This window comes from Chiloscyllium plagiosum, unplaced genomic scaffold (assembly GCF_037043375.1).
Source record: "Chiloscyllium plagiosum isolate Xiang-an unplaced genomic scaffold, Cpla_swu_hap1 HiC_scaffold_16, whole genome shotgun sequence".
Taxonomy (NCBI): Eukaryota; Metazoa; Chordata; class Chondrichthyes; order Orectolobiformes; family Hemiscylliidae; genus Chiloscyllium; species Chiloscyllium plagiosum.
Window position 1 is genome coordinate 78,013,764 of NW_028270154.1, and position 21,899 is coordinate 78,035,662.

Consider the following 21,899-nt stretch of genomic DNA (forward strand, 5'->3'; position numbering starts at 1 on the left):
CTGTTTCCACACTGTAGGGAATCTAACCTATCACTTCCAGAAACATTATAATGCAAATCATCCTTTAATGGCCAGATCTGGTGTGAATTGTATTGTTTTAACTACAGGGAGTAGTCAGAATTCCAACTATAATGTTCTTATTGATTTCTGAATAGGAGATGAAAATGTAAATAGGCTTTTGAATGGTAAGGAAATGGCCATGTAAATGGCTCTGGATAATAGGAGATGTCAATGTAATTTCTTACAATCTATCTGTAAGTCAGAGGCATCCCATCCTAGCTTTGAAACATCCAATTTCCTGCAGGTCAGCAAGTAAGTTAACTCTTTAATATCATACATAGTTAAACATTCCCAATAATGTAAAGATGCTAATTCCCACCATCTTATTTCTAGAGCTTCTAGCATATAGTGGGCTAGTAATCCAGAGATTCAGATTAATACTATAGAGACATGGGTTCAAATCCATCCACAGTAGCTGGCGAAATTCAAATACAGTTCATAGATCTGGAATATAAAGTGAGTGTCAGATATGGTGTCCCTGACAACTATCATTGATTTTTTTAAAAATCCATCCGGTTCATTAATGTCCTTTAGGCAAAATAGATTTGTGGTCCTTACCTGGTCTGGCTTACATGTGACTCCAGACCCAAAGCAATGTGTTTGACTCTTAACTGCTCTCTAAAATGGTCAAGCAAGTCACTCAGTTCAAGGGCAATAAATCACCTCCTTCCCACAAATAATATATAGAGTTGTATAAAATAGTATATAGAGTATTATATATTTGCATCCTGCAGTGTTTCATTTTCTCCTAGTCTTTGATTAATATGTTTCCTTGGTATGTGTATCTTTGCCTATCTATTGACTGTTTTCTACCCTGTGGTCTGTCTTATATGGGATCCTATTACCTCTTTCCAAATCCATCTACTCCAATGTAGTTTCCTCTGGACGAGATAGCTCAAGTAGGCGAGATTTTTTTTTGTGTCATGAAGGCGTTGAGAGGGTGGATGTGGATTACAAAGGTTTACCGAAACTAGGAGCCATGAAGATAAGACAATTACCAACAAGTCAAATGAAGAATCCAGAAGGAAGTTGCTTACTCAGAAAATGTAGACTTTGTTACCACAAAGAGTGGGTAAATTGAATCGCTCAGGTTAAGTAAATGAGGACAGCAGGATTACGAATGTTAGGAAGGGAAGGGAAGGTGAAAGAAGGCTCCTGTGGAACATGCATGTTACTACCATAGATCAATAGAGCTATACTGTAAATGCTTATCCTTTGCTCTGTCAATGCCCTATGATTACACATAAATCAAATAGGGTCAGTCTCTGTTGTTCCAATCTTCTTTATTTTGGAAGGATTCCCAATTATTTCTGAAGGTAACGTTGCTTATCATTCCTGATGAAGGGCTTTTGCTGCTCCTCGGATGCTGCCTGACCTCTGTGCTTTTCCAGCACCACTCTAATCTAGACACTAACATTGCTCTTACTCCATGCTTCCAGCCACTTGTTTACCTCCCTGTTTCAGTGAACTACGCTGCTTTTCCCACAGGAGGTGTTCATTAATCTGCATCTTTTTTTTGATGTGTGTATGTGCAATGACTCAGTAAAAATACACCATTGTGCAAAAAACTGTATTCTATTCTTTCCATCACCAGGAAAACACCCATGGGGTCGTCAGTGAACCAGTAAAAAGCAAAGCCCAATAAGGGCAGTGCTTACACGAAGAAAGTGAAGAGGGAGGGTAGGGATTAAATCAAAATAGAATTGGAGGGGGAAGTAAAGCATCCCAATCCCCGCCTGCTGTGGTTCTCACCTCCGCATAAAGACATTGAGAGCATTACTGGACACCATGTGCACCCTCTCCAGGGACACCAGGCTCAAACATAACTGCTGAAAGAGGGGCAGGCAGTTGGCAGAGATGACCCCCCTTCACAGACTGCTGCCTGAATCTGTTTATAGCCAGCATGGCTAGGCCCAGGAGCAGACCCATGAGGAGATCCTCCAATCTGCCTGCACCTGATGTCCAAAGATCAGGAGCGTAGGGATGAACTGCAATCAAAAATGTAACGGGAAGTTCTTCAAATAACCAAAAAGGGAGTGCAAATGCCCACAACCAATCTATACGTGGTCCACGGACTTCACAACACTGCAATATAAGCATTTGGGCTGGGATTCTGTGAATCACCACAACCTGTGGTTTTTAAGTGACTGCTGCATATAATACCTTCTACACCGGATCCCCAAGGGAAAAAAGGAGGACTTCCCCCATAGAGAGCCCTCCACTGGAGATTCCCATTCCCAGTGGCAAACATCCTCTGTTTTTAAAGTTGTGAGCTAATTCCCATGTATGCAGCTATTAACGACCCCTGCTTTACTTCTCCATGTCACTCTGCATATCTCTTTTAACTTTTCCTAAATATGTACTGTTCTAGCTCCATGTATATAGCTTACCATTAAATTGATATGTTCATCCAGCACACAGCTTTCCAAGTTCCAACGCAGTCTTTTTGGAAGGAAGAACAAAGCTATTTAGCCCCATGAACCTGCACTGCTAGTCTGTTTGATCTTGAGTGCTCTGTATCTTAGCTGCGTTGCTTCTGTATTTCTTTAAATGTCTTTGTGAAACATGAAGCTATAAATCTAACTTAAAAATTTCAATTGACCTTTTTTGCGATAGAGAATTTCAAATTTCCTCAAATCTCAGTGTAAAGCTATGCTTCCCGTCCACCAGTAAATGATCTGTCTCTGATTTTAATGTTACTGAATCCTTGTTCTGGACCTCCTGACTAGCGGAAATGGTATCTCACCATTCTCAACCTTCAATCATCTTATACTCCTCAATTCGATAATTCCTTGGTGTTTGGAAGGAGATAGTCTGATTAAATTGTTCCCATTTTAAACCTTTTTAAACCAACTGTGCTCCTTTAATTGCAATCTCTTCGTGACCTGCAAACTGTGGCGTTAGTGGATTTTCTGAGGTACCTACCCTTCCTTAACTTAACGTCTTGCTGCAATGTTGGAGAATGCCTGGCATCTGCCCTCTGCCGTTCCGTGAGGTTTTTTTTTTAACTCTTTGGCAGTCCTGCTGATTAAGCAGCAGTAAGCTTTCTCTTTGATGGGTGCTGGCTGGGGTGTACCCAGTTTAGCACCCAGCCTTTCCACGGGGAACGGTTGTAGGCAGCAGATTCTGCAGCGATGGCGGTGCATTAGCAAGCCTCCAGTCTGTTGCTTCTGGCTACTGCAGCTTGGAACTAGCGAGTGAGTGTTTGAGAGAGAGAGAGAGAGTGGTTCTGATGCGGTTGGACATTGCCAAGCTGTATGGGAGGAGCCTGTACTAATGCAGCATACGGCTCCAGCAGCAACAGAGGCCGCCTCATGCAGCACTGTAGAGAGAGGGAGAATCAGCACACAGGAGGTGCTGACGCATTTTGTCTGCCTGAAGTAACTACAGAATTTTAATCCTGAAATCTTCTCTCTGACGCCTGCTTCACTTCACACGCCCTCACACCTTTAGACTGGGCTCTGGGCTGACTGATGTCAACAGGGCAAACTTTGAAAAAAAAGGGCACTGGAATAATTGCCTGATTTTTTTTATATGTCCAAACAATTTAATTTGCACTCGAGTTTATTATTTTTTCTCTCTCAGTGCCTCCTGGTTTAAGAGCCATTAGACAAAAGGAGACGCAGTGGACAGGTCACGCCAGGAGCATGTCCTGCTAGTGTAGCTGCTGGGGACTGCGGAAGGAGCTGTTCGGCTGATTTGAGCGTCTCCTCTTGACTTGGTGAGGGAGGCGCAGGCTTGCAGCGCGGTTCCCCAGTCGTCTACACCCGGAGTATGTCGCGCCGTGCGAGCTGGCTGTCCCACCCGTACCACTAGGGCAATGGGATCGTGGATACCTGTCTGCTTCACTTCCACATCTCCAAGTAATCCGGCTGTAAATGGAGGAGGAGATTGACACCCGCAAAATCAACAACAGTTTTCTGCGCGACCACAACTATGCAACTGAAGGTATTATTTTTGCTGTTGTTTAACCCGGGTCGTTTATTTGAATGTGGGGTGCGGGTGATGTGACTGTCTGTCTCGATCGTCTTTCTTGAAAAATACTGTGGGTTTTGATGATTGAGTCAAATGATTTCCCCACATTTTTGACCATGAGTGGAAGGCTGGAGGGCCAGTTGTGCCTGATTTAAGATTGCAGTGTTGCAGGGACAGGGAACCTGTGGGTGAATTTTGGTTTTTAAAAATATGACAAACTCCTCTGGGATGTTGGGTCTGCTAGAAGCAAGAGCTTCTTTTGAAGAAAAGGGGGTGGGTGGGGAGGGATATCTTGCCTGAAATTGTTAATCCGCAGTTACGCGTCTGAGCACACACATTGCTGATACATATCCTCGATCAAAAGGCGGGGGGGGGGGTAGAAAAAGGCAAATTCCTTCATGATCTGTAAGGCGAACTGCAGTAACACCATGAGCACAGACACCGGTTTATGTAACGCGATGAACTCGACTGGCCACAGTCCAGGTGAGGTGACATTCAGTACGTTTTCCCCTTGTAGTGTAAAGTGTTTCTCATTGCTCGAATTATTTCTTCCGCTCTTGGTTACACGCATTATGCAGGCTCTTTCTTTATTTTCAATTTTCAGAAGGCTCAGGGATGCACCTTTGCCGAGAAATTTGACTTCAGCACATGATTGCTGTTTGATTAAAGGTCCATGAATAACCTCAGGCACCCCCTCCCCGGTCATGGTGTAATGATTTCAAAGAAAGTCTTCAATGGCAGATTCCAAAAAATGGGTTATAGGACATCCCCCCACCCCCCCCCCCCCCCCCCAACCTCGTGAAACTTGATTTGCCTTCTATCTTTAACGGCAATATTCTAACTTTTGACCTTTTACACGTTGACCTCGTAAGCCTGTAGCCTGAGATTTTCTTGTTTCTTGGCTCAGTTCTCTTTTTCTATATCGACACTCCTGCCCCACTGTTCAGTGAATTTGTTGCTGCAGTTTAACAGTGAAGCTGGTAGGGGGCTGATTTTTTTTCTCTCCTAAAACGAAAACCTCGCTAATTTGAAAGAAAATGTGATGTTCCCAGTTTCCTCTGAGGCCCAACTCTCAGACTGCGCTGAATGAGGTGGTGGTGGGTGCCTCTAGAGAGCATTGCAGACTTGTTGCCAGTGAGAATATTGGTGCTCATGTATTGAGAAACACCATCTCACGGAGCTGCACTTAGAATTGTCTTCAATGGATTGCAACATTATTGTGAAATTTTATTTCCCCTGGCTGCCATGATTGGTTATTTGCAGATGCTAAATCCCTTATTGCAGTCCTTCTGGTACAGTTTCTCGATATGTGGGCAGAGCAGCAGAAGGATCGGGTGTCAGTTATATCTGCAATCGCATCAGATTTTGTCAGGCTCAAGTGATGCAATTAACAGTGGCCTTACATTTTTAAGCAAGTGCATTAAGGATCTGTCTTTAAAGCATTATTTGCTTTATAGGGCATATAGATATGTGAGAAATGGAACCAAGGACTTTCCCCTATCATAGAATAATAGAACCCCCACAGCATGGAAGTAGGCCATTCAGCCCATTGACCCTCCAAAGAGCATCCCATCCAGACCCACTCCCCTGCCTTATACCTGTAACCCATGCCTAATCCATCTCGCACATCTCTGGACACTGGGCAATTTAGCATGGCCAATCCACTTAACCCGCACATCTTTGGACTGCAGAGACAGTGAGGACTGCAGATGCTGGAGATCAGAGTCAAGAAGTGTGGTGCTGGAAAAGCACAGCCGGTCAGGCAGCATCCAAGGAGCAGGAGAATACCCTATTCCTGATAAAAGGGTTATGCTCGAAACATTGACTGTTCTGTTCCTTGGATGCTGCCTGACTAGCTGTGCTTTTCTAGCACCATACATCTTTGGACTGCGGGAGGAAACCCACGCAGACACAGGGAGAATGTGCACACTCCACACAGACAGTTGCCCAAGGCTGGAAACGAACCTTGGTCCCTGGGGATGTGAGGCAGCAGTGCTAACCACTGAGCCACTGTGCCACCCAACATGGACAAGTTGCTGCAGATCCCTGGTGACATTGAGACAGAACCAGGGCAGGTCTGGGAAGGACTACTGGCTTTACTGAGGCCCATCTTGGAGAATTTGCAGCATCATCAGACCACAGCCTGGGCCTGCTCAGAGAATGCTTAGAAGGGATTGTGAATCCATAGCAAGGCCCATCCTGCTCCTTCTCTTTTATTATTTGGACTGCTTCAGGATCATTAGGATAGTTTGTACAGAAGGAGGGGTGAATGCATTTGGAGGATTCGGCAGATGACCTTTTCAATCCTCTGAAAATACTGACTGTCCACTTGGCCTGCTGCTTGTCTGATCACGATTGATGGTGATGGAGGTAAATCTTTGCTCAGGATGGAAAAATGGCACTCCATAAAAGATCTGAGCGCATTGTATTGCTGGGCCAGGATAGAGGGTTATGCTGATGTGGTTAGATTAAGCACGCTCGGAGGAGGCTTGTGTCAGGCATGAATGTTAGCATAGATAGTTGGGCTGAATGGCCTGTTTCTGTGCAGTAAACCTTACATAATTCTGCATACAGTACATGCACTTGAAGGTTTTGAAGCTCAACCAGCCAACCGTAATCTAAATGTCTTCAGCTGCCTATTTAGTGGAAAGTATGTGAGTAGTAGGCAATAAACAATAGGGGCAGTTCATAAAGACGCTGTGGACTGAAGCCACAATCTTCCATCGCATTACTTAATATTATCATTTTTCCAAATGATTTCTGATAATCTTTGCACATTTAACCACCTGTTTTATTCAATCTTAATTATTTAAAGTTGCAACAATTAATATTGCAGATGGTTGACAGTCTTCCAGGATTGACTGAGAGTCTCCAGGAGGCCAGCGAACCTCCAACTGCTGTTATAAGCATTCTGGTTGGGTAGTCTTAGATGTGTTAAAAGTATATGTTTCTTTGTTTTCTTTGAATCCATGCATCATTAGTGCTGAAAATCTTAGTGATAGGGTATAAATTGACAATCAAAGATAATGCAGATGCAAAATGTGGACTTTAGTTACTTTCCAATTAGAGTGGGAAATCAGGGCAGTGTGAGGGAGAATGCAGGTGTGAGAACAAGAGATTGGAGGTCCACGTTTATGGCTTCCAACCTCCAGGAGTATGTTCAATCTGAATTTTGTAACAGTATGTCAGTGCAAAGTTGATTCTGGTTCGATTCCATATTTATTTCCAGTGCAGAATGAGTGGATTTTATTTAACATAAAGCTGCCAATTTAATGTGTAAATTCATATACTAAGGCTTTCTTTGGCTTTGACATTTCAGATTGAATAATGATCCAGGGTCTTCTCTTGTTGTCCACCTCTTAAATGATATCAGGAGAGTTAGGAATAATGGTTTTTATATAACATGTTAAGAAGCTTTTATCTCCGATTCTTTTATACATTTAAACAAAATCACTGAATAGCAGCCTGCACGCCCTGCCTTTCCCATGCCTCACATTGGCTAACCTCTAAAAATGAATAAGTCCAAAGCTCCAGGGTTAACTTTTCAGAAAGTCACCCTCTTAAACTGGCTTCTTGATGGTTGGAATGTGTCAAGTCACTCAATAGTTAATATCATAATGCCTTATTTAAATGAGGGGTCAACATCTAGGACCTTTGACTTCCCTTTCCCGCAGCACCTCTATTTAAAAGGAGTGAAAATGTTCTGAAAGAATCCTGGAATTGCGTTATTGAATGATACACTGGAGGAAAAAAATGATCATTTCGCCAAGCTTACCTATCCTGGCAATTTACAAGTTCTGTCTATTTTGTCCCATTCCTTTGTCCTTTCCCCACAGCCTTGCAATTTTTTTCTCTTTCAAATATTTATCCAGTTCTCTTTTGAACGTTGTTATTGGATCTTTTTCCACTTCAGGCAGTGAATTCCAAATTATAACAAGTTGCTAGGTGAAGAAAACACTTTTAACCTCTGCTTCTTTTTCTGAATAATTTAAATTTGTGCCCGCTGGTTAGTGACCTTTCTTCCACAGCAAATGGTTGTAGTGCATAACCTGAAGACCAATAATAGTCAGTTCTCATCCTGTAATAAATTTTTTCAAGAGAATAACATAATCTGTATTTCATGGTTATAATATTCTGTCTTTATAAAATAGCAATGACTTGGTCTATTAGGAACTATTAACACCAAAAAAAAGGGAGATTAGTGTCTGTGTTAAAATTTAGACCATCATTCCATTTTTTTTTTTGTTAGCTGGTTTTGGAATAGTACTGGCATAAGCGTTCCTGAGGGATGGATCTCTTTTAAGCTAGTGCTTCGAGGTTTGATGGAGATCCTGCTGAGACACTTAGTGCATTGACGGGATGTACAATAATGATGGCTCCATTGCAGCCTTCAACATTTCAAACCAAACCCTTTCAATCCATGAAAAAAAGTGCTGCTGTGATGTTGAAATACATTTAATATTTGTGGATTATCTGAGTCCAGTGTTACGTTAGCCTGACAGAGGATGACAGAAACAGGGACGAAGAGATTTTTTGAAAAGGGAAAAAAATCAAGACTTCTCTCTGCTCAGCAAATCAGTGGGTCACTCTCTGCAGTTCAGTTTGTTTGAAGCAACAACGCCACCAATTTTAGATTTCATTCGGTGATGGGAAATCTTAAAACAATTCAAGAAAATGAACTTTGGGCATGGTTGCGAACATAGGACTGGGATATCCCAGTGATTACAGAAATGTGGCTCAGAAGTACAGGACTGGCAGCTTAATGTTTCCAGGGTTTAAATGCTATAGGAAGGATAGATATGGGGGAGGGAGTGGGCAAGAGAGGAGGGGGAACGGCGTTTTTGATTAGGGCTAACATTACGGCTGTACTTAGGGAGGGTATTCCTGGGAGTATGTCCAGGGATGTTATTTGGGTGGAAGTGAGAAATATGAAAGGGCTGGTAAACTTATTGGAATTGTACTATAGACCCCTTAATAGTCAGCAGGAAATTGAGAAACAAATTTGTAAGGAGATCTGGTTATCTGTAAGAATAATAGGGTGGTAATGGTACAGGATTTTAACTTGTCAAGCATAGACTGCTATAGTGTTAAGGCTTTGGTTGGAGTGGAATTTAAGTGTGTACAAGAAATGTTTCTGATTCAGTATGTGGATGTACCTACTAGAGAAGGTACAAAGCTTGACCTACTCTGAGGAATTAGGGCAGGGCAATTGACTGAGGTGTCAGCAAGGAAGTCTTTAGGGCCAATGACCATAATTCTATTAATTTTAAAATTGTGATGATAAAGGATAGACTGGATTTAAAAATTGAAGACTAAATTGGAGGAAGGCCAACTTTGATGGTATTAAGCAAGAACTTTCAAAAGTTGATGGGGAAATGGCAGATGTTCGCAGGTAAAGAGATGGCTAGAAAATGGGAAGCCTTCAAAAATGAGATACTGAGAGTCCAGAGACAGTATATTCCTGTTTGCCTGATGGGTAAGCATGGTAGATGTAGGGACTGCAAGATGACTAGAGAAATTCAGGTTTTGGTCAAGATTAAGAAGGAAGCATATGTCCGGTATAGGCAGCAGAAATTGAGTGAATTTCCCTAGAAGAGTATAAAGACAGGTGGAGTATACTTGAGAGAGGAATCAGGAGGGCAAAAGGGGGACATGAGATACCTTTAACAAATAGGATTAGTAGAATCTAAAGGGATTCTACAAATACATTAAGGACAAAAAAGTAACTAGGGAGAGAATCGGGTCCCTCAAAGATCAGCAAGGCAGCCTATGTGTGGAGCAGCAGGAGATGTGGGGTGATACTCAATGAGTATTTTGCATCAGTGTTTACTGTGGAAAAGAATATGGAAACTAGAGAACTTGGGGAAATAAATAGCAATGTCTTGAAAAATGTCCATAATATAGAGGAGGGGGTTCGAGATGCCTTAAAACACAATAAGGTGGATAAATCCCTAGGACCTGATCAGGTGTACCCTAAAACATTGTGGGAAGCTAGGATAGTCATAGAGGCATAATTGCTGGCCTCTTGCTGAGATACTTGTATCATCAATAGCCACAGGTAAAATGCTGGAAGACTGGAGGTTGGCTAATGTGGTGCCACTATTTAAGAACGTGGTAAGGAAAAGCCATGGAACTATAGACCGGTGAGTCTGACATCAGCCATGGGCAAATTATTGGAGGGGATCCTGAGGGACAGGATGTACATGTATTTGGAAAGGCAAGGACAGATTAGGGATCGTCAATATGGCTTTCTGTGTGGGAAATCATGTCTCACTAACGTGATTGAGTTTTTTGCAGAAGCAACAAAGAGAATTGATGTGGGCAAAGCTTTGGAAGTGATCTATATGGACTTCAGTAAGACGTTTAACAAGATTCCACATGGGAGACTGGTTAGCAAGGTTAGATCACATGGAATACAAGGCAAATTAACCATTTGGATACAGAACTGGCCTGAAAGTAGAAGACAGAGGGTGGTGGTGGAGGGTTGCCTTTCAGACTGGAGGCCTGTGACCAGCAGTGTGCCACAAGGGTTGGTGCGAGGTCCATTGCTTTTTGTCATTTACATAAATGATTTCGATGTAAACATAGGAGGTATGGTTAGTAAGTTTGCAGGTGACACTAACATTGGAGGTGTAGTAGACAGCGAAGAAGGTTACCTCAGATTACAATTGAATCTTGATCAGATTCTTTGTGAGCCAGATCAGGAGTCCCGCATGATGTGTTGCCTGCCCGGTGCCAGGGTGAAGGACATCTCCGACCGACTTGAAAGGATATTGGAGTGGGAGGGAGAAGATCCAGTTGTTGTGGTACACTTTGGCACAAACAACATAGGCAAGGCTAGGAAGGGGGACCTGTTTGGGGAATATCAAGCACAAGGAAGGAAATTGAAGAACAAGTCCTCAAGGGTCATAATCTCTAGACTACTGCCCAAGCCACATGCTCATTGGCATAGGGATAAGAAAATTAGGGAATTAAACACATGGCTAAGAGATTGATGTGGGAAAGAGGGATTCCATTTCATGGGACATTGGCATCAACTTTGGAACCGGGGCCATCTGTAATGATGGGATGGTCTCCACCTGAACTGATCTGGAAACAGAGTTCTGGCAAAAAGGATAAATAGGGTGGTTACTAGGTCGTTAAACTTGTGAGTTGGGAGGGGAAGGGAAAGGGAAAGCAACAGGGAGTGTGGAGTCAAGTAGAAAGATAAGCAATAGGCTAGCATGTGTGCAGGGTTTAAATTCAAGGCAGACTAGAAATTAAGCAAAAAGGAAGGGTAACTTAGGACATATTACTAGAGATGATGGAAATCACGAGGATAAGAAAATTAGCATTAAAATGCTTTATCTAAATGCTTGTAGTATTTTTTAAAAAGTAGATGAATTAACAGCACAAATCATCATGAGTGATTAGGATGTGGTAGACATCACAGAGATGCGGTTGTGGGGGTTCAGGACCGGAGTTAAACATCCAAGGATTTACAACTTATCAAAAAGACAGGGGGATGGGCAGAGGGGGCCGGGGTTGCCTTGTTAGTTAAGAATGGAATTAAATCTATGGCACTGAATGACATCGGGTCAGATGATGTGGAGTCTGTGTGGGTGGCGTTGAGGAACCACAAAGGCAAAAAAACCATAATGGGAGTTATGTACCGACCTCCTAGTGCAAAATGTACCAGGAAATAGATAGGACATGTCAGAAAGGCAAGGTCACGGTGATCATGGAGAACTTCAAATTGCAAATAGACTCGGTGAATAATATTGCTGGTAGATCCAAAGAAAGGGAATTCATGAAATACTTACAGGATGACCTTTGGAACGGTTTGTGATGGAGCCCACAAGGTAGCAGGATATTCTGGACTTACTGCTATGTAATAAGCCAGACTTTATAAAAGATCTTAAAGTAAGGGAACACTTAGGAGGCAGCGATCATAATATGGTAGAGTGCAGTCTGCAATTTGAAACAGAAAAGGCAAAATCGGATGTAATGGTGTTATAGTTAAATAAAGATAATTACAAGGGCATGAGAGATGAACTGACAAATTGACTGGAAGCAAAGCCTAGTGGGGAAGACAGTAGAGCAACAATGGCAGGAGTTTCTGGGTGCAATTGAGGACACAGTAGAGAGGTTCATCCCAAAGAAAAGAAAGATTATCGTGGTCGAGAGTTGGAGATCGTGGGGGGGGGGGGGTTAGGAGGAGGAGAGGTGGTGTTGATTAGACAGCCATGGCTGACAAAGGAAGTCAGGAAATGTATCATAGAAAAAGAAGGAAGCTATAAAGTGGCCAAGAGCACTGGGAAATCAGAAGATTGGGAAGACTACAAAAACAAACAGGGGATAACAAAGAGAGAAATAAGGAAGGAGAGGATCAAATATGAAGGTAAGCTAGCCAGTAATATTAGAAATGATAGTAAAAGTTTCTTTCAATACATAAGAAACAAACGAGAGGCAAAAGTAGAAATTGGGCAACTCCAAATTTATGCAGGAAGGTTAGTGATGGGAGATAAGGAAGTAGCTGAAGAACTTAACAAATACTTTGTGTCAGTCTTCATAGTGGAAGACATGAGTAATATCCCAACAATTAAGGAGAGTTAAGGGCTAGAATTGAGAATGGTAGCCATTACAAAAGAGAAAGTGCTAGAAAAGCTAAAAGCTCTAAAAATTGATAAATCTCCTGGCCCGGATGGGGTACATCCTAGAGTTCTGAGGGAGGTGGCTGAAGAAATAACAGAGGCGTTTGTTGTAATCTTTCAAAAATCACTGGAGTCAGGGAAAGTCCTAGATGATTGGAAAATCGCTGTTGTAACCCCCTTGTTCAAGAAAGGATCGAGTTAAAAGATGGAAAATTATAGGCCAAGTAGCCTAACCTTGGTTGTATGTAAAATTCTAGAATCCATCATTAAGGATGAGATTTCTAAATTCTTGGAAGTGCAGGGTCCGATTCAAACAAATCAGCATGGATTTAGTAAGGGGAGGTCGTGCCTGACAAACCTGTTAGAATTCTTTGAAGAGGTAACAAGTAGGTTAGACCAGGGAAACCTGGTGGATGTTATCTACCTAGACTTCCAAATGGCGTTTCATAAGGTGCCTCACGGAGGCTGCTGAGTAAGGTGAGGGGCCCACGGTGTTTGAGGTGAGCTACTGGCATGGACTGAGGATTGGCTGTCTGATGGAAGGCAGAGAGTTGGGATAAAAGGTTCTTTTTCGGAATGGCAGCCAGTGACAAGTGGTGTCCCGCAGGGTTCAGTGTTGGGGCTGCAGCTGTTCACTTTATATATTAATGATCTGGATGAAAGGATTTGGGGGCATTCTGGCTAAGTTCGCCGATGATGCAAAGTTAGGTGGACAGGCAGGTAGTTCTGAGGAGGTGAGGAAGCTGCAGAAAGATTTAGACAGTTTAGGAGTGGTCCAAGAAATGGCTGATGAAATTCACCGTGAGCAAATGTGAGGTCTTGCACTTTGGAAAAAAGAATACAGGCATGGACTATTTTCTAAACGGTGAGAAAATTCATAAAGGCAAAGTACAAAGGGATCTGGGAGTGCTAATCCAGGATTCTCTAAAGACTGACTTGCAGGTTGAGTCTGTGGTTAAGAAAGCAAATGTAATGTTGTCATTTATCTCGAGGGTTGGAATGTCAAAACAGTGATGTGCTACTGAGACTTTATAAAGCTCTAGTTAGGCCTCTTTTAGAATACTGTGTCCAATTTTGGGTCCCACAGCTCAGGAAGGACACACTGGCACTGGATGGTGTCCAGCAGAGATTCACACGGTTGATCCCTGGAATGGTAGGCCTAACATACTGAGGATACTGGGATTGTATTCGTTGGAGTTTAGAAGATTAAGGGGAGACTTAATAGAGACGTACAAAATAATACATGGCTTGGAAAAGGTGGATGCTAGGAAATTGTTTCCGTTAGACGAGGAGACTAGGACCCGTGGACACAGCCTTAGAATTAGAGGGGGTCATTTCAGAACAGAAATGCGGAGACATTTCTTCAGCCAGAGAGTGGTGGGCCTGTGGAATTCATTGCCGGAGTGCAGTGGAAGCCGGGACGCTAAATGTCTTCAAGGCCGAGATTGATAGATTCTTGTTGTCTAGAGGAATTAAGGGCTACGGGGAGAACGCTGGTAAGTGGAGCTGAAATGCGCATCAGCCATGATTGAATGGCGGAGTGGACTCGATGGGCCGAATGGCCTTACTTCCACTCCTATGTCTTATGGTCTTATGGAAAGGCTGAGGATCCTGGGATTGTATTCATTAGAGTTTAGAAGGTTGAGGGGAGGTCTAATAGAAACTTACAAGATAATCCATGGCTTAGAAAGGGTGGATGCTGGGAGTTTGTTTCCGTAAGGCGGGGATACTAGGACCCGTGGGCACAGCCTTAGAATTAGAGGGGGTCAATTTAAAATGGAAATGAGGAGACTTTTCTTCAGCCAGAGAGTGATAAACCTGTGGAAATCTTTGCCATGGAGCGCAGTGGAGGCGGGGACGTTAAATGTCTTCAAGGCAGAGATTGATAAACACTTAACTCACAAGGAATTAAGGGCTTACAAGAGTGTGGACAAGTGGCGTTGAAATGCCCATTAGCCATGATTAAATGGTAGAGTGGACTCAATGAGCCAAATGGCCTTATTTCCACTCCTATGTCTTATGGCTTTATAGATGAACCAATAGGCCGAGGAGTGGCAGATGGAGTTTAATTTAGATAAGATGTGAGGTGCTGCATTTTGGAAAGGCAAATCAAGGCAGGACTTTTAAAATCAGAGGAAAACTAGAAAAGTTCAACAGAACATGTGGCATCAGTGGGGAGAAAGTACATGTTTCTGTGTGATCATTTCTTTTCATCAAACACAACCGCCTTCAACTGCTTCATCAATTAAGGTCAAAAGTGAGGATGTTTGCATCTTTCACTACTCCTCCTCAGATACTGAACCAGTACTTGTTCACATGCAGCAAGACCTGGACAACATTCAGGCTTGGTCTGAGAAGTGGCAAGTTCACATAAAATATTGAAAGGAACGAGATGGGTGGCTATATCAGGGGAAAAACTAATGAATATTTGTTGAGAAGATACCATCTCTTGACTGGACTTTAATTGGTCTCATCTTGTTGCACTCTTGCATGAAATATTACATTGAAAAGATCATTTGACAACAAATCATGGGTGAATGACCCAATTATATCATTGATGAAGAGCTGATAAATATCGTCAATCCTCTTCAAGAGCTGGTTAATGACGTTTTGAACTTCTGTACCAATTTCACTAGTCCGGCTGATGAGGGGAGAGGCCATTTTGGATTTGGTGCTTGACAATGAGCCGGGGCAAGTGTCAGATCTTGTGGTGGGAGAGCATTTTGGTGATAGTGACTACAACTGCCTCACATTCTATGGAGAAGGAGAGAAGCAGGCACAATGGGAGGATATTTAATTGGGGAAAAGGAAACTATGATGCTATCAGATGTGAGTTGGGAAGCATGGACTGGGAGCAATTGTTCCATGGAAAGGGCACTGTTGATATGTGGAGACTGTTTAAGGAACAGTTGTTGCGAGTGATACACAAATGTGTTCCTCTGAGACAGGCAAGAAGGGGTAAGATAAAGGAGAGGAGCTTCTCGTCAAAATAAAGAAGGCAGCTTACGTAAAGTGGAGGAAGCAAGGGTCTTACTCAGCTCTAGAGGGTTACAGGCAGGCAAGGAAGGGGCTCAAAAATGGTCTGAGGAGAGCCATGAGGGGGCACGAAAAAGGCTTGGCAGGAAAGATTAGGGAGAATCCAAAGGCATTTTACACGTATGTGAGGAATAAGAGAATGATCAAAGAAAGAGTAGGGTCGATCAGGGATAGCATAGGGAACTTGTGTATAGAGTCTGAGGAGGTAGGGGAAGCCCTAAATGAGTTTTTTGCTTCTGTCTTTACTAAAGAAAAGGACCTTGTAGTGAATGAAACCATTGAGGAGCAGGTAAGCATGCTGGAATGGATAGAGATTGAGGAAGCTGATTTGCTGAAAATTTTGACAAACATTAAGATTGACAAGTCACCAGGGCCAGACCAGATTTGTCCTCGGCTGCTTTGAGAAGCGAGAAATGTGATTGCTTAGCTGCTTGCGAAGATTTTTGCATCCTCGCTCTCCACCAGAGTTGTACCTGAGGACTGGAGGGAGGCAAATGTAATTCCTCTCTTCAAGAAAGGAAATAGGGAAATTCCCGGCAATTACAGACCAGTCAGTCTCACGTCTGCCATCTGCAAGGTGTTAGAAAGGATTCTGAGGGATAGGATTTATGACCATCTGGCTTGATTAAGTGCAGTCAGCACGGCTTTGAGAGGGGCAGGTCATGCCTCACAAATCTTATTGAGTTCTTCGAGGATGTTACTAGACACATTGATGAGGGTCGAGCGGTGGATGTGGTGTATATGGACTTCAGCAAGGCATTTGATAAGGTTCCCCATGGGAGGCTCATTCAGAAGGTCAGGAGGAATGGGATACAGGGAAATTTAGCTGTCTGGATACAGAATTGGCTAGTCGACAGAAGACAGCGAGTGGTAGTGGAAGGAAAGTATTCTGCCTGGAAATCAGTGGTGAGTGATGTTCCACAGGGCTCTGTTCTTGGGCCTCTACTCTTTGTAATTTTTATTAATGACTTGGATGAGGAGATTGAAGGATGGGTTAGCAAGTTTGCAGACGATACAAAGGTTGGAGGTGTTGTTGATAGTATAGAGGACTGTTGTAGGCTGCAGCGTGACATTGACAGGATGCAGAGATGGGCTGAAAGGTGGCAGATGGAGTTCAACCTGAATAAATGCGAAGTGATGCATTTTGGAAGGTCGAACTTGAAAGTTGAGTACAGGATTAAAGACAGGATTCTTGGCAGTGTGGAGGAACAGCGAGATCTTGGTGTGCAGGTACATAGATCCCTGAAAATTGCCACCTAAGTAGACTGGATTGTTAAGAAAGCATATGGTGTTTTGGCTTTCATTAACAGGGCGATTGAGTTTAAGAGCCGTGAGATCTTGTTGCAGCTCTATAAAACTTTGGTTAGACCGCACTTGGAATACTGTGTCCAGTTCTGGTCGCCCTATTATAGGAAAGATGTGGATGCTTTGGAGAGAGTTCAGAGGAGGTTTACCAGGATGCTGCCTGGAATGGAGGGCTTATCTTACGAAGAGAGGTTGACTGAGCTCGGACTCTTTTCGTTGGTAAAAAGGAAGAGAGGGGACCTAATTGAGTGTACAAGATAATGAGAGGCATAGATAGAGTTGATAGCCAGAGACTTTTTCCCAGGGCAGAAATTGTTAACACGAAGGGTCATAGTTTTAAGCTGTTTGGCGAAAAGTATAGAGGGGATGTCAGAGGCGGGTTCTTTACGCAGAGAGTTGTGAGAGCATGGAATGCGTTGCCAGCAGCAATTGTGGAAGCAAGGTCATTGGGGATATTTAAGAGACTGCTGGACATGCATATGGTCACAGAAATTTGAGGGTTCGTACATTAGGTTTACCTTACATGAGGATCAATAGTCGGCTGAAGGGCCTGTTCTGTGCTGTACTGTTCTATGTTCTAAGCCTGCCAAAAGAACAGGGAGTTGCTTCTGTTCTGTTCTGCAAGGCTTATTAATAACCCTGTCACTACTGAACAAGGTAAAGATGAAGTTGCCACAGTCCCACCAGATCAGAGGGTTACTTAACCTCAGGGTCACTACACCTCAGGTGAGGGAAGAGGTTGAGAAGAAAAGTCCTTCATGGTAAACTCAGCTGGTGTGGGAATTGAACCCACACTGCTAATATCACTCTGCATTGTAAACCAATTGTCCAGCCAGCTACAGAGCAACTGTTAGGTGGTAGAGTGTTGTCTTGAGGACTGTGCACCCAATTTCTAATGGATGAAGGTGCAGTATCAGACCACTGAGGTGCCAGCCAATCAGTAATGTTTGCTCCCGTGTCTAGATGAAATTTAGGATCGCAGTTCTTGACAAAAATCCTAGTCCAGATAGCTGAACCCCTGTTCATCCCCTTATTTGAGGAAAGATGTAGTGGCATTGGAGGTAGTTCAGAGGAGGTTCACTAGATAGTTTCCAGAGATGAGGGGTTTGTCGTATGAAGAAAGATGGAATAGTTTATGCCTATAGTCTCTGGAATTTAGACAAATGAGGGGAGATTAAATTGAGGTATTCAAGATTATAAAAGATGTGGACAAAATAGACATGGAGCAAGTGCTTCCTTTTGTGGGGCGTTCTAGGGCGAGATGTCCGAAGAATAAGGGGAAGCAAATTTAAAACAGAGTGGAGAAGAAGCTACTTGTCCCAAAAGGTTGTGAATCTGTGGAATTCACTACCCCAAAGTGTGGCAGATGCTGGGGCAGAGAGAAAATTTAAGGAGGGGTTAGGCAGATTTTTCATTGGTAATATGTTGAAAGGATATGGAGGGAAGGCAGGAAAATGGAGTTGAGGAGCATCGCAGCCATGATCGAATGGCGGAGCAGATCCAATGGGCCGAATGGTCTAATTCTGTTCCTATATCTTACAAAGTTATGAACTTCTGACCTGTACTGCAGTATTAATGACCTGCAATTGACCAAAAAACAATGTAATTTTTTTATTGTTCGCTTTGTTGACTTCTCCATGATTTGAGGGTTAATTTATTTGACTTGCATCAGGTGATCTTGAATTACAAAATTGTTGAAATTGACCAATTCTGCCACATTGAAAGTGATGGCTGCCCTTGCTGAACAGTCTTGTCATCCATATTACATCACTGCACCAACATTTCCAAATGGCACTTTCCGTCTTTTCCCTGACACTGGGGGAGTTTTGGTAGGTAGGGTGGACACCTTTGGACCTAGTCAACTAATAGACTCTAATTGAGCCTCAGCGTTGGCTCAAATTACGTTGTAAGTTTGTGCTGCTCACACTCTTGCCTCATATGCAGAATCTCCTGTTCTATACACAAATACTTTAAGAAACTGCAGGGAATCAGAGTTTGTCATTGGTAATACTGACCATTATTTTACCTTAGGTAAACTCATTCTTCAGTGTACCCTAACCACAAAAATTGGTCAATCTTAATGTACCATTAAAACGTTTGCTGATTTCCCCTGGTGTCTGGGACTCCCGTTTGAACCAGATGCATTCAGTAGCAAGACTGTTCCTTGAGCTAAAAAAAGTGTGGAACACTGACTGAAAATCTGCTGAGGTCTTGTCAAAACTTTGCCTGAAAAGGACATCAAATTTGTTTGATCGTTAAATTTGTTTACTGTGTAATTATTAACACTGTCTGGATCATTTAGTAAATTGTGTCCAATAGTCAAATCTAATATTGAACACACTCTGTTCTGAGTTTTGCAAGCATGGGTTACTTGAACATAGTCAACATACTCCCTGCTGTGGATAGTCAAAGGGGCATGTTGTTTGAAAGATTGCTGCAAACATTGGGATGTACAGTTTACATACCACATTGCTCGTTCGCATGGTGGGTAGAATTTTTGTTTTGGCTTCCCAGCAGCATTCTGTTAGTGAGAATACCAGTTGTGTGATTCCTGCAAAAGTAGCAGTGTGAGATGGTTAGCTTCATTTGTTGTTCAAATGTTTTGAGACACTTTATCCTTTCAGAATAATCTGAGGTAGACCGAACAACTGTCAGCAGCGGAATAAACAGGTCAAAGAAAATTCTGATAACTCTGCCAGATCTGTCTCTTAATGGCCTAGAGACTGCTCTACACAACAAAATCATGTGCTGCTTTGAATTTATTGTACGTGTTATTTTTTTCTTAAGCAAGTCTAGCAGAACTAAGCAGTGCTTCCCACTAACTGGTATTTTAGAATTAATTTCTAGTAATTTATTTTTGTTGCCACTTCAGTGTTGAGGCTTGAGCCAAGTTTAATGGGTGGCATTGTTCCTGCTGAATCTCTCTTACAAATGCCTCTCTGTCCTGGAGTTGTGCTTTGGCTTTTTCATGTCTTTGGCAACAACCGTATCCTTGCAGAATTGAAATGCATGTGAACTTGAAGAACTTGCTGTGGTAGATTCGTCAACGTTTATTGGTGTTTTGGAAACTCTACGCTGTTTTTTTCCTTCTTTGGCAGCATTTTCCAAAGATCATTCTTTCACTTGAATCAGATATATAATATCAAATTATAACCAGATTCTCAATATGAGAAATGTGTAATTCATCATAACATGAACTCCAGCTATTAATATTAACGCACTATGTAAATTGTTCATTGGAATATAATGTCATCTCTTTTGGATGCAGTGAAGGTCAGAATATTTTCTTTAAAGAATTTACACATGAAGAGGCTATTTTCCCCATAGGGCCCTGAAGGTACAGGCGGTTTATGCCATGCAGAGCCTCCTTGCTACTTCATCTCACCCTATCAATAAAACTTTCTACTCAATTTTCTTTGTAAAACCAGAAGTGGAAAAGATGAGCAGGTCAGTTCCCTTCCTCATGAATAGAATAAGTGGATTTAGGAAGAGGCTGAATAATCATGCGAGGGAGATACAAGTCAAAGATTATGCTAATACTGTATTGTTGTGGTTCTGTTCGCCGAGCTGGGAATTTGTGTTGCAGACGTTTTGTCCCCTGTCTAGGTGACATCCTCAGTGCTTGGGAGCCTCCTGTGATGTTTCCTCTGGCATTTATAGTGATTTGTATCTGCCGCTTCCGGTTGTCAGTTCCAGCTGTCCGCTGCAGTGGCCGGTATATTGGGTCCAGGTCGATGTGCTTATTGATTGAATCTGTGAATGAGTGCCATGCCTCTAGGAATTCCCTGGTTGTTCTCTGTTTGGCTTGTCCTATAATAGTAGTGTTGTCCCAGTCGAACTCACGTTGCTTGTCATCTGAGTGTGTGGCTACTAAGGATAGCTGGTCATGTCGTTTCGTGGCTAGACATGACCAGCTATCCTTAGTAGCCACACACCCAGAATAGTTTATTTAATTAAAATTTACATTTATGTTACCAAAGTCAGTTACTGAGGTGCAATGACTGCATTGGAGACAACCATCCATCTGTTTAGCTATGGCCTCTCTAGTCCAGAGAAGCGTGTTCAGGGTGATGGTTTTTTTGGGTATAGAAGTGTGTCAGGTTTTTTTTTAAACTTACACTTGTTGCCAACTAATGCCAATTTCAGTACTATGATGTCTAGGCAAATAATGCTGTAGTACATCCACTTCCCTCATCAATGCATTATTATGTGTTGTAAATAATTGGACTCCAGCACTGATCTCTGTGAGATGTCACTGGTTACAAGTTGCCACCCTGAAAATATCTCCCCGCTCCAACCCTCTGTCTTCTGTTAGTTAGTCATTCTTCAGTTTGAAATAATAGTCTACCTCACACAGCATAGGATCTTATTGAGTACCCTAATGTGTGGTACCTTTACAAATGCCTTCTGGCAATCCAGATACAAAGGAACCTGGATTATCCGAAAGACATGGGTACGGTGTATTTTGTTCGGTTAATCAAATTCCACATAATCGAATGCCAGATAACGTTGTTTAGCCGAGCATCGAGACCTTGCGATCTTGCCGGAAAATCTGAAACTCAGATAATCGAATGCTGGATAATAGAGGTTCCTCTGTAAATTACATCCAATGCTTCTCTTTATCTATCCTGCTTGTTAACTCCAAAAGTTATGCAAGGTGGTTACAAAGGGATACAGACAGGGTTTCATGAGTAATCAGAAACATGGCAAATGTAATATAATTTGGAGCAGTGCAAAATTATTTACTTTATAAGGAAAAATAGAAAACAGAATATTTTTAAATTGATAGAGACTGAAATTCTTGGAATTTACAGAGACCGGGATTTACACGTACACAACCTCAGAACGTAAGCATTTGAATCCAGCAAGGAGGTGGAAAAGCAAATGATG

At 42.5% G+C, this 21,899-nt stretch overlaps 1 protein-coding gene across 5 annotated transcripts in view; it reads left to right on the forward strand.

Annotated features, from left to right (window-relative positions):
- The window catches only part of LOC122556787 (serine/threonine-protein phosphatase 2A 55 kDa regulatory subunit B beta isoform), a 571,983-nt gene that overhangs the window by 328,450 nt on the left and 221,634 nt on the right, over positions 1-21,899 (forward strand). The window contains exon 1 of one of the 5 annotated variants that reach the window (XM_043703961.2): positions 3,327-4,008. The exons of 3 other annotated variants lie outside the window; for them this stretch is intronic. In XM_043703961.2, the coding sequence (XP_043559896.1) occupies positions 3,939-4,008 (70 nt within the window). In that variant the 5' untranslated portion in view covers positions 3,327-3,938. Of the gene's footprint in view, positions 1-3,326; positions 4,009-4,424; positions 4,519-21,899 lie in introns of those variants that run through there. One more of the 5 variants, XM_043703959.2, reaches the window with a different exon arrangement.